This window comes from Capsicum annuum, chromosome 10, assembly GCF_002878395.1.
Source record: "Capsicum annuum cultivar UCD-10X-F1 chromosome 10, UCD10Xv1.1, whole genome shotgun sequence".
Taxonomy (NCBI): domain Eukaryota; kingdom Viridiplantae; phylum Streptophyta; class Magnoliopsida; order Solanales; family Solanaceae; genus Capsicum; species Capsicum annuum.
Window position 1 is genome coordinate 90,758,552 of NC_061120.1, and position 13,098 is coordinate 90,771,649.

Genomic DNA, 13,098 nt, shown 5'->3' on the forward strand with positions numbered 1-13,098 from the left:
ATCGAAAAGGATGTGCATGTAACCGAAGCTTCTCAAATCAAGGTAAGTCGCAAAAGAAAACGTTCTTTTGAGGTGCAAGATGTCGTAGGTGATATATCAATAAAGTTTGGAGAAGTGGCAACGGCAATCGGTAGAATGGTTAATAGTTGTCTAGATGTGATAAAGTTGTATGAAGAAGTTTTGGCAATGGAAGGTTATAATGAAGAGTTCCTCGGTGATGCTTTTGATTATTTGGTGCAAAGAGACACTTTAGCTAAGGCATTCATGGTCAAAAATCAATATCTTCGTAAGGTGTGGTTGAAACGATTCAAGCAACAACAATAGTGACACCTACTGGTTGGTTTAGCTTCATAGGATTTGGAAGCAACTATTATTGGCACGCTTTTATTTTTGATAATGTATCGTATATTTGCTTTCAAACTTCTCTCTTTTCTTTTATTTTTGATAATGTATCGTGTATCTGCTTCCAAACTTCTCTCTTTTGTGCATTTGTGGGAACTGATTAGGAAGCTTGAATAATGTAAGTAATTGTTGATTAAATTTTAGTGTCTTGTAATATTTTGATACTCAATATTTGTATTATTTGCTATGCTTAAATTAGTTCCGACAGAATGTTGAGTTGTCTGATATACTAGTTAATTGTTCAGTAGTATTTTTCAAAAAATATTTTTTCCTCTCATCAATCAAACAACTAAAAACATTTTTTAGAAAAATATTTTCTATTCCCCAACCAAACACTATAAAATATTTTTTGAAAAATATTTTTCACCCACCATTCAAACATGAGAAAATAAGTAGAAAATCAACTTATTTTTCAGGAAAACATTTTCCATCATACCAAACACACCCAATATCTAAGTCATTCTGACATACATTCAGAATCAGACTTCTTGATCTTAACGAAAATAAATAAGGCCTTAAGGGTCTTAACTATTAAGACATCTGAATAATTAAAATATATCATAAAAATTTAATATTAATTAGATATATATCATGCAGTCAAGAATTTATATAAAGATGACATTTAACCACTGTTCCATTTTAACCTTCATCTGTGAATGTTGTTATTACCATCTACTATCGTTGAGTATGTATTACCATCACTGTCGTGGCCACCCACTATTACCAACAACGACCACGCACCACCCACATCCTCCTAAGCCGGTTGCTGACAGTCACCACTACCAGATATCGTTATTGCTACTCACAATTTACAACATCATCACTAATCATTATTGTCAGTTTACCACAACATTTGCCTATCAAAATCGACAATCATCACCCTCAATCGTCACTATATGTATGGTTAACCATCACTATTATTTAGCACCATCATTATCATTATTATCCACCATAATAATCAGCCCTCTTGATCAACTATTATTGATGACCACTATCTTTAACCACTATTACTGTTAGGATTTTTGTTCCGATTTTCTTATCAAATTTGAGTTTTATTTTTTTTGAAGGAAAATTAAGGTATTATCATAATTATTTTTATTTTTTCTAAAAGGAAAATATAAAATTTTCTATATTTGGCTAACCTCTTTTTTGGAAGAAAAATTTTAAACCTCTATAAATAGAAGTCGCCTATTCTCATACTATAGCATATATCATCCACAATGTAGAGGAAAACTTTTCTCTCTATAGTTTTTAAATTTCTTTTATATTCGTTTTATACGTAGGTCAATGGTCAAATCATATAATACTATTATGTTTTTTAGTATTTTATATTGAGTCATTTGAATTAACACCACTTTAATTTACAACTTTAAACTTCCGTATCATGCCTTATCAACTTCAAACCCAACAATTACCAGCCATCCTTCCAGGTCAGCATCCATAACCACTATTATTAGCGTCACGACGAGCAGTCTCCATATTAGATTAATTAGTATTTTACTGAATGTTGTATTATTAAATTTTAAAGAGAGAATACATTGAAGCACCTCTAAATTTATAGTCAAAACTTACTTTAGACTCTAAACTTGTATGTCAATTATTACTCCCTTAACAACTTTCAAGTGAATTAATTTCCACTCAAATTGCTAACGCGGCAAATTTTTTAAAAAATAGCGAGTGAATAGCCAAAAAAACATGAAAAAATGCGAGATCCACATTTTAAATTTTACAAATTCTTTATATATATATAAAAATAAAAAAAATTCATCTTCTTCATCTTCTTCACTTCATCTTTTCACTTCTTCAACTTCTTCAACCCCTTCCCCTCGTTCCCTTCACCCCACCCCACCCCCCAATCCCCCAACACATTGTTGGTGCATTATTTGTAAATTGTCATCACAAGAAACAAGATTAAAGTTGAAAGATCTTGGCTTCTTTTCATCCAATTGCCAAATATGATTGAGATTTGTTAAAAATTTGATAAAATTCTTTAATGTGACATTGGAAGATCGGATACTTCATTTTTTTCATTTTTCACTCCACAGATCACTGTGCACACACACACACAGTGAGACCAAGAGTGAACGGAGGAGGCACACACATCACCGGAAAACACCACGATCGAGACTCCATTTTTTTCTCTTCATAATAGACATACCCATCATAATATATATAATTTTTGTGAATATAAAAAATTAAAATGAAATTGAAATTGAAGGGAGTTATTTATCTTTGTGGATATGAAAAATTGAGATGAAATTGAAATTAAAAAGCATCTGTTAACTTGAAGATGAATTTGAAACTTGGGGGTTATTTGGAGTTTGAAAACTTCTTTTCCAGATGAGGAGGAAGGAGACAGAAAAGGGGGGTGGGGGCGGCGACGATTGCAGGGGGATGAAGAAGAAAGCCCACAAGGGAGGGGTGCAGGGGTGGATGGATCCTTAGCTTTGAGATTAACTGTCGTTTACTCTCATTTGCGAGCTCTTCACTGTACACCATATAAATATATATATGTTTGGGATTATTTTTTTTTAAAAAAATTATAATTTATTACGTGGCAATGACATGGCACTGATGTGGCACTGATTTGGCAATGACATGGCGCGTGTGTAGTGCACTCTCCGTTGTGAGAGTGGGCTTGTGATTTTGAGGTTGAAATTAATTCACATAAAAGTTGTTAAGGGGGGTAAATAATTGTCATACAAGTTTAGGGTCTAAAGTAAATTTTGACTACAAGTTTAGGGATGTTTCGATGTATTATCTCATTTTTAAATAAAAATAATCTTTATACATTCAAATACTGAACAAGCAGCCTTAATGATTTAGTATGCTAAAATTTTAAACATATAATAATTTTAGTGAGTATTTATATATTCATATATCTACATCGTAATATTCAAATGTGTATTCAGATTCAAATATTATAAGTTTAATACTAACAAATAAGGTCTCGTCGTATTTTAACATATTATAGTAGGTACATCTACTTTAATATATTTTCAAACAAACCAATCTTTACGACTTTACCTATATAAGCGATTATCTGTATATCTTTTAGAAGACTTTGTTCATGATGTAAAATTAGAATTTACAGTCATTGTATAGAAACTAAACATGTAAAAGAAAAGAAAGTAAGTATGTTTTGATGTACTGTTTTATTGGGTTAAGTTGAAGGAAAAAAATAATTGGGGTATGGACCATACAATTACATAGATAGAGGCAAGCAAAACAAGAAATGTGAAACAGAAAGGGAACAATAGGAAGTTTCAGAGAAGGATCACACTTGGGACATCTAGCCAAATTAAAATTACAAGTCATTTTGAAGATTCCCACCTATGAACCTTCCGCGAAACCCTCATTTCAAAATATAGAGATATAAACTATTCTACACGATATAATATAAGATCATATATGCTGTTGACAACTTGGAAACAACGATAAGCTCCATCTGAAGAATAACAAAGTCATAATTAGAATTTAAATGCATAAAAGTTTTTCTCATCGACGTTAAACGTACATGTTCGTAGGAAGGCAACTGAATATGTAACGTTTTGGCAAACGAAGAATACAAATATTTCAAAAACTTGCTACCGTTGAAGATGCACTTGAGTAAATAGCACTCCATCAGTTTTATCATTATTTGTGTAGTATATTAAAAATAGTTTTCTAACTAATTTACTTGTCTAATTTGATTAATTAAGAGATAATCTATTATTTTATATCTATTTTAGTCATGTTATTAAATACACTAATATTTTCAATATTATATACTAATTTATAATTAATATGCATGATATAAAAAATTTATTCTTTTATTTATTATATTTTAGAAAATATGTTAAATCAAATATGGACAAATAAAGATAGACGGATAAGTATCTTTTCCAATGTAGGAAAAGAAAAGACAATTCATTTAGTTGGCAAGTACAATTATGTAATTTTAGAAACTTAATTTAATCGAATAAAACAAAACTAGTGTAAGTCACTCCTATAGACTAGAATCTAGAAATAAAAGAGAGGTAGCGTAAATCAGGGGCGGAGTCAGCCTTCTGTATGGGGGTTCGGTCGAACCTTCTTCGATGAAAAAGTATACTATTTATATATGATTAAAATTATTTTTAATGTGATTATAGTAGGTGTTGAACCCCCTTCAACTGAGTTTTCTTTGAATATGAAACCCCTTAGTTGAAATTCTAAGTTTTCTTTGAATATGGAACCCCCTTCGTTGAAATTTTGGCTCCATCTCTGGCGTAAACAATTCCAAAAGATTACTTATCTAAAGAAAAAAATGTGTGTTGGCTGGGGACTACATTATATCCTTGTTCATCAAAATAACAATCAATAAATAATATATTTTTCATATATTATTATATGATATATATAAATATACAATTTTGATACAAAATAGTGTATATTATTTATATAATTAATTCAAAAATATAATTATTTTGATCGAGGGACTAAATATATAATTTGAGGAAAAAAGGAAGGAAAAGACTATTACAAAATTAGAGGCCTACATGAGCCATCCATTGATACGGTTCCATATGAATTAATATGTAAAAATAACATCCCAACCTTATTTGAATTATTTACACTTTCTCCCACTTCCTTAATTACTTTACTCTCTCCTTATTCATATACATAATAAGGCCAACATATACATAGAAACCTTTATATATGACAAGACCAACATATACATAGCAAGACCGATTCATACACATAACAAGTATGATAAGACCGACATATACATAACAAAGCCGATTCATATACATAACAGGGTCGACATATACATAGAAACTATGTATATGTATTTTTAGAGAAAGATGAAATTTTTGTGATATGTTTGGAGAGATGGAATTTTTTGTAATAAGTAAACTTAAATTGTGAATTTGTGTAATTTTTAGAATTAATATCCACCATGGGACATAGCCCATCCCCACTCTCTTTTATCTATCCTACCTATCAAGTCTTGCCACTTGACAATGTGACAATATTACTTATACTTCCAGAATATAATTACTGTTATATTTGGAGTTCTAAAGGAACTTTCCCATTAGACCATACAAGAGATTAGCACTATAAATAGAGTTCCCAACATTTCGTGTGTCAAGAGGAACTTTCATCCACAACAGTTGTTGACATCCAATTTTGTCTTATACGAAACGTTTCTTTTACCAAACAAGAAATGGAAAATTACAAAGTTTGTGAAGCAGCAATAGAATATCAAGACTTGTTACCCGTGATGGCTGAAAAATTGGACGTGGAGGCCTTTGTCGCGGAGCTATGTGGAGGATTCAGGCTGTTGGCAGACCCAAAAAATGGCTTGATCACATCGGCGAGTTTGCAGAAGAATTCGGGGCTTTTAGGGATGGAAGGGATGAATCGAGAAGATGCAGAGGCTATGGTGAAAGAAGGAGACTTGGATGGAGATGGAGCATTGAGTGAAACTGAGTTTTGTATTCTTATGGTTAGACTTAGTCCAGAAATGATGCAAGATGCTGAGGTTTGGCTTGATAAGGCACTTCAAAAAGAGTTGGCAAAATCATCTTGTTGATATCACAATTGACAATTGTCCATCCGAAAATATGAAATGAAAAAAAAAAAGATGATGAAGAGTACGTCTTAATTATCATATACATGATGGATTGAATGTAAGTGATGTCCTTCCCTCTCAATGAATTAATTGAATGTTAAGTCAATTTGTTCATTCTCTTCTCTCTCAGTAGATGTAATAAGTTTGTGTCCTAGTTGAATTAGTTGTGCAATACCAAAGAGAGATCAGATGATTCGAGTTAGTCATCCAAAATTATGCCTTCAAGTTTGGAATTTACAAGTTTCTGATTGAGATGAAAGTTTATCTCAATTCTCAAGATGAACCTAGCCCTCTTTAATAAATTGGACGAATTTCGAATGTTTAATTGAATACACGTTACTTTCACCGGCACAGGTAGAACTCAAAAGATTGTCACCTAGACTTTAAGTAAATAGAAAGACATCATTTAGCATTAGTTTTTGTTTCTATTGTGATATGAATCATAATATCATCTACTTCATGTCTTAGATCAATGCTACGTGACACCATCTTTTCCTAAAATATGTTCTCGTTTTGGGTTTTAACTCCCCCCGCCTTTTTAAAAAAAAGGAAATTCATCTCTTGAATTTTGGCTCGACTTTCATGACATAAAAGAAGCACCCAACAGTCAAGTCTTCTCTTTGTCGAGTTTTTTTCAGTTACAAGATCGAATAGCACATCCAATTTGCTCCATCAATGAATGGATGGGTTAATGACGTGCCCATACTTCCTTGCAGAACAAAAAGAATTGACACCATTTGGCTTGACAAGAAATTCAATAATTAAAAATATCAAAATTTGTGATGTAAAACGAACTCTAGATGTCTATTAACTACAAATTATTTATTAATACTAAAATAAAATATTTAAAATTTAATTACTTTAAAATATAAAAAGGTGGCATTCATTATATATACTAAATCAAATTATCAATATCACAAATTGAGATAAGAGGGAAGAATAAAAATCACTCCTAAGAAAGAAAGGTTTGTGGGTTAGGGAAGTATTTAGAGCTGCCGTGAATATACTTTTTTCATACTTCACCACGTTGACTTTAAGGTTTAACATGTGCCACAATGTTTGCTGGCTTTGCTCCTCTTCGCAATATATCATTTCTTTAATAATGACTTCAAATTTTGTCATACTTCTAAGTCCTTGCTACCAGCTGAGTGGCATGTAGGCAATTCGTTAGCTACAACTTATCTCAGTAACACATTCGATGCGACATACAAACAGTAGAACACATGCAAAAACCTAAAAAAGAGGAACAAACGCAATCTCAAACCATCCAGCACACAGAATATTAGCTCATACTGCCAAGTAGATCGTTGTATACTTTACTCGTTCATACAGCCAAGTAAATTATTGTCGGGATCCCTTTTTTATCAAATTTCGGACAAGACCAATCTTTGCCGATCACAACACAACACGTATAGTCCCACAGGTGGGGTTTTGTGGTTTACACAAACCTTACACCTCCCATTGAGCACAATTTTACATTAGACTAAGCACCTTTTCATTTGGTTAATGTTTCTCAGGTATATTATAGCGTCAGGCCTATGCTAAGTGTGCTAAAACTTCCTGGTTAAACTAGTCTTTACTTTCTCATATTCCTTCACACAATTTTGCAAAACATGAACTAAAATCTGTGTCTCAACAGGCATAGGGCAATGAGATTCTATTTCACAATGTTCACTGACAGCTAAATTCATAATCTATGATCCACAAAGTTAAAAGCAACAGCTAATCCATTACATCAATAAAAGAAAGATCTCCTATACAAGCAGACTGCATCACGCATTTACACTATGACGGTACAAGCTCTCCCAGATAAAGTACTGACTCAAGTTCAAGCCCTCCGCACAGGAGACCTGCTTAAATGTACGAGAGAACATCAAGTGTCACCTACTTACATCAAGAAATGTTGTTGACAGTTTAAGAACCAAATATAAAAAAAGGAATTTTTTTTACCTGCGATACCTTCCATAATCTGGACTCCTGTATCTGTCATATGATGGACCATTATGAAGAGGACTACGAGGTCGGCCATAATCAGGACTTGGTCGGTTCCTACGATAAATTGGGCTTGGTGACCTTCGATAAGGACTATCCCTTTGCCTGCCAAAATCTCTTCTAGGGCTTTTATATCTGTCCCCCCTCTCATCGTCATCCTTCAATGCATATTCCACAGAAACCACTCTATCCAGGACCTTGCTGCAAAATGCATTAGCAACTCACTTCTTATTAGGAAACAGACAGATAGGATATTGCAAATATAAGCAATAGATGAAATGCCTTACTAACCTCATGTGTGTACACTCCAGAGCTCTTGTGGCTTCTTCCTGATTTTCAAACTGCACAAATGCAAAATTGCGACGTATGCGAACATGAAGGACTTTCCCGTAAGGTTCAAAGTGTTTTTCTATGTCTCGGACCCTAGTACGAATAGGGTCGAAGTTTATGACAAACAATGTTTTGGTTGGTCTCTGGTTTCCACCAGACTTCGGAGCATCACGATGCCTACCACGTTCACCCTGTCAAAACAAAGTAATAATAATTGAAATAAGATGTCAATTGTTAACAAATAGTACTGCATTTCAGGGAGGAAAAGCCTAATAGATTGCATTTCTCAAATTTAAGAGGATGAAGATGGAAACATTACTTTTGCCCATTCCACCGACAGACGGCGCCTTTCATAACCAAATGGCATGTTGTCAGTCCCACGGATTGCATCTGCTGCATCTCGCTCATCCTCAAAGTACACAAAAGCATACCCTGTAGTTGTAAAGAGTTCATTATAAGGCTGACAAAACAGTAAGGTGAAGCCTTTTCGGTAGTGTATACATCAGCTATATCAAAGTTCTCATCTCCTTTAGAAATTAAATGACATACAACACCTGCAAGTATGTGAGGGCTTGAGGAAAGTAAGGAAGTAGAGGCCTTGCATGAACTAGATCATGATGATGATGATGGTCAAGATGATGGAGGCTTATTAAAGGTTTAAAACTCAGGTCTGAGAAGTCATTGCTAAGCATGCATCACCAATTTCAGAGGCACGATTTCAGAATTGGTAGGCATGGCATGATATAATTCAGTGATCCCCTCTATTAGTAGTGGTAGGCATGGCATGATGAACCGACTGATTCCACCATGATCATTCTCGTGATAAGCCAACATGAGCAGTGAAGTAAGTGAATGACAGAAGATCAATGTAAGAAATTCAGAACAATTCCATCTGTGAGGAGGAGAGCAGGCAGGCAGATAGGTTTCCTTCATTAGAATTTTTTTGGCACAGAAGTGTTGAGCCATCATAGAAGCTCTTTTTCCTTAGTAGATGTGCCTGCGGCAAAATAAACACTTGAATGCAGAGATCTTCTCCAAATGAATGTTTGGGTCCAATTATGTCTTGACAACTCAAGTGTAGCACATGTACATGCTACAGTCAGAGACATATAGCTACGTCATTTGTTTAACCAAAATAATTATAGTCAACCATCCCAAGAGGGAAAAAAACGTAACCTAGAATGCACCTCAAATATGACATACTTCCCAGGGTATTAAACAAGACAATGATTAATTAAGATCCCAGAACCAAAAGAAGTTAATGCTATCAGACAAGCATACAAAAATTTTCTTACAAAAAACTATCATGCAACTTCAGTCACTAATTCATACAGTTGAAAATGGAACTCATAAAATAACGATTCCATATAATGAAACCATTACAAAATCTACTACCCATTATGTACCAAGAATTATGAAGATCGTGATCACTCAAGGAATTTACTAGTTACAGAAAAACATTTTTCACATATAAGTGTAGCCATATACTTAAAGAACATGAAACAGGAAGTTTTGAGCTGTATAGGACAGACAATCCAAGGCATCCCCAGACGGACCCTATCGAACACATAAAGTGCACACCTTGTATATAGAACGTTAGCATGTTAGCTCCATGAAAATTAAAAAACCGCAAGTTAACCCAAGATGAGCTTCAGACGAATTCCAACATTGCATCTTAAAACAGGGGTCAAAAGAAAATCTAAGAGAAAACCATTAATAGCCCATGGAGAAACCAAATGGGCTAGTTTCAATCCTCAAAACCGCAAGTACAACATAAAAAGGAAAATGATATTAGTGCACTCAATACCACAAATGAAAGAAGGAAAAGTTAGGAAAACACGTAAAAAGACAATAAATTGAGGGGCACATATAGAAACATGATAGCATTAATATAATAGAACAGAATACCTTTATAGATATAGATATAAAACAGAATACGACAGTAAAAAGCGCAATAAATAGACAGGCATACCATTCTTAAGAAGTTGTTGAAGAATCTTGATAGATGATTTTAGATTTCGTATTTTATTGAAAGTAATATATTTACAGAAATGAGTAATGATCACGGCAAACATTTTCTTCTCCATTTTGGACATTTACAAATAAAATGGTACGTGATTTAGTTCTTTCATATGTTACTTTGAGTTCTACACGTTACGCTAGCATCTTTAATAAGCAAACCCCAACTAGCTAAATCTTTTAAAAAGAGAGAAATGTTAAGCTATACCAGATTTCATGTCGACTCGCTCTATTCTTCCATACTTTGAGAAAAATCGTTCCAGCTCTGATTGGCGAGTATCAAACTCAAAGTTCCCAACAAAAATAGGCTTCATTTTTTCACCTCCTAAAACCTGAAAGAAACCCAAAAAACAATTTTATCAAGAATAGATCATCAAACAAAATGTTAAAAAGAAAATTACAGCAAAACCCTAACCCTTAAACGGCTTATATCACTTCATATCTTAACTCCTTACTAATGAAACCCAAATGCAATTCTGTTCGATGGTTGAACCCTAATTTTAAACAGCAAGTTCATAAGTATTTCGGTGAAATGGGCAAATAGAGCCAAAAACAGAGTATTCATATAGCCAACCAAACTAATTAGGCATTTTTGAGGCAAAGCTACATTTTTCTTTAATAGTGGTGCCCGGTTCAGCTTTCACGCACCTCGACTAAATCCCCAAGATAGATGCATTTGTGAACTTAAATTACTTTCTCAGAGAAAATTCATCATTTTTATCTGCAAACTAATCAAAATTTCTTCAATGTAAAAACCTAAGGTATTTAAATGCAAATCAAACAAACGGTACATTATTATAGCAAACCCCTAGTGCTTAAATGCCTATACTGCACTTCATACCTTAAATCCTTACTAATTAAACCCTAACTTTAAATGGCAAGTTATTAGGGGTCGTTTGGCCATATAATTTTTTCACTTCTATCCGGAGTCCACTCCGAAAAACACGTCTACCCATAACTTTTAGAAAATGTGTTTTCACTTTTTACAAGAATTTTCAAAAATCAACAAAAAGTTGCTATCACTTTTTTCACTCCAAATTATTCACAAGAGTTCAAAAACAACTCTACTTTATTTCATGGCCAAAAGCAACTCCAATATTCAAATATCATTTTTCAATTGAAAACAAAAGCTACTTTTTTCTATTTTCACAATGAAACATGTTCAAACACCTACTAAGTATTTCAATGAAATGGGTAAATAGGGTATTCATATAGCTGACCGAATTAATTTAACAATTTTGAGGCATAGCTACATTTGTGAAATTACTTACTTTCTCAAAGAAAAAATTATGCAGCGTCTGATTAGCAAAGGAGATTAATATTTAAAAGCAACAATCAAAACCCTAAATTAAAGTAATTTAACGAGAAAATCAAAACTTAATTAAAAGGTACAGTAATTAAGGAGGGGGAGGAAAGGACAATACCTTCTTCACGAACGAGGACCGGAAAAACCCTAGCAAAAAGAATAATGTTTCTTTCGTCTGAATGAGACAGAATGCGTTTAATACTGGTTGAAAAAACGAAGGGGAAATGACAAAAATGGCAACAAAAATTAAAATAATATCACAAAAGTAGCCCCATAAATAAATATCCGATAAATAGTCGTTCACGATAAGCCATGTACCATTTCATCTTCTTCGTCCCCCTTTTCTCCCATTCTCTCTACCGCAAAATTTTTTCAATTTCTCACCGCGGCTTCAAAATTCACGTATCGAATGCTTTCATTTTTATCGTGGCTCATAGTTCTGAAAATTGATTGAGAAATTGTAACTGTTTTAATAGGTAAACAAACTCTTTTTGTTGTTGTTGTACGATGCCTAGGGGTGGACGTATTTTGGTTTAAACCGAAAAAACTGAAAAATCAAATCAAAATTTAATTTTGGTTTCGATTTTTCGGATCGAATTTGGTTTGTAATTTTAAACTTTTGATTTTTCGGTCCCATTTTTGGTTTTTTTTTTTAAATTCGGTTAAACCGAAAAACCAAAATTTTATAAATAATATATATATATATATATATATAATATTTAGTAATTACATTCACAATTAACATTTAACAGCAAATTCACATACGCCGCAGACTGTTTATGGATTGTTTTAGTGATTCAAATATTTTATGAACTATTTTGATGACTTTGGACCGTTTTATGGACTATTTATGCAATGTTATATTATATGTAATGATTAATGATGTTATGTATTATGTTAAGCTTATGATTATTTTATTTCGTTTCATCCATGTTAAATTATTTATAATTATTTATATTTGGGAATGAAATAAAGGTTTGAAAAAAAAAAATTTTAAAAAATCTATCAATTTTAAATGCTCAGTTATGAAAAAGAGAGACTAACTACTTTAATATTTCAAGTCGAAATAAAAATTCGAAAAAACCGAACTGAATTTGTTAAAATCGAATTTATTTTGGTTTGGTTACAGATGTCATTTTTGTCAATCCAAAAACCGATAAATCGAACCGATATTAAACAATCAAATCGAACCGATCGAACGCCCACCCCTAATGATGCCCAACAAATTGGTGCAAAAAAAGGTTTTTTTACTATGATTTTGAAAGTTTGAGTCTTTCTGAATCTTTCTAGAAAGTATTGCACACAAAGAATTTCACCACCAAATTTTCTTTGAGATGGTTGACATCGAGCATGTCGTCTCCCTGTCTCTCTTTCTTTCTTTCCTTTTCACTCACAATTTTGTTTCCATTCAAACTCTTAAACCTTCACTCCTTTATCTTTTTCGATACTCCAA

At 32.9% G+C, this 13,098-nt stretch overlaps 2 protein-coding genes across 3 annotated transcripts; one reads left to right on the forward strand and one right to left on the reverse strand.

Moving 5' to 3' along the window:
- The first annotated feature begins 5,395 nt into the window (after positions 1-5,395).
- Positions 5,396-6,275, forward strand: LOC107844755 (calcium-binding protein KIC). The gene has a single exon (XM_016689106.2). It carries the CDS (start codon positions 5,591-5,593, stop codon positions 5,957-5,959), a length of 369 nt encoding a protein of 122 aa, XP_016544592.1. The 5' UTR covers positions 5,396-5,590; the 3' UTR covers positions 5,960-6,275.
- A 1,351-nt stretch (positions 6,276-7,626) lies between these two features.
- Positions 7,627-12,068, reverse strand: LOC107845552 (serine/arginine-rich splicing factor RS31). Of its 2 annotated transcripts, XM_047398058.1 has the most exons (7): positions 11,964-12,067; positions 11,764-11,846; positions 10,548-10,671; positions 8,640-8,752; positions 8,282-8,511; positions 7,949-8,191; positions 7,627-7,848 (listed from the first exon to the last, which is right to left on the reverse strand). In XM_047398058.1, the coding sequence occupies exons 3-7, from the start codon at positions 10,651-10,653 to the stop codon at positions 7,827-7,829; spliced, it is 714 nt and encodes a 237-aa protein (XP_047254014.1). In that variant the 5' UTR covers positions 10,654-10,671; positions 11,764-11,846; positions 11,964-12,067; the 3' UTR covers positions 7,627-7,826. The 2 variants fall into 2 exon arrangements, with proteins under 2 accessions (XP_047254014.1, XP_016545424.2); XM_016689938.2 differs by having other exon boundaries at positions 11,764-12,068.
- Positions 12,069-13,098: the final 1,030 nt, after the last annotated feature.

What these genes read in the sequence shown, in the direction of transcription:
- LOC107844755 (XM_016689106.2), top strand. Translation starts at nt 5,591, where the DNA reads ATGGAAAATTACAAAGTTTGTGAAGCAGCAATAGAATATCAAGACTTG.
- LOC107845552 (XM_016689938.2), bottom strand. Translation starts at nt 10,653, where the DNA reads ATGAAGCCTATTTTTGTTGGGAACTTTGAGTTTGATACTCGCCAATCA. An exon ending in GCGAGTCGACATGAAATCTG is followed by an intron (nt 8,753 to 10,547) that starts GTATAGCTTAAC and finishes TTACAACTACAG; the next exon opens with GGTATGCTTTTGTGTACTTT. An exon ending in CTGGAGTGTACACACATGAG is followed by an intron (nt 8,192 to 8,281) that starts GTTAGTAAGGCA and finishes TGCATTTTGCAG; the next exon opens with CAAGGTCCTGGATAGAGTGG.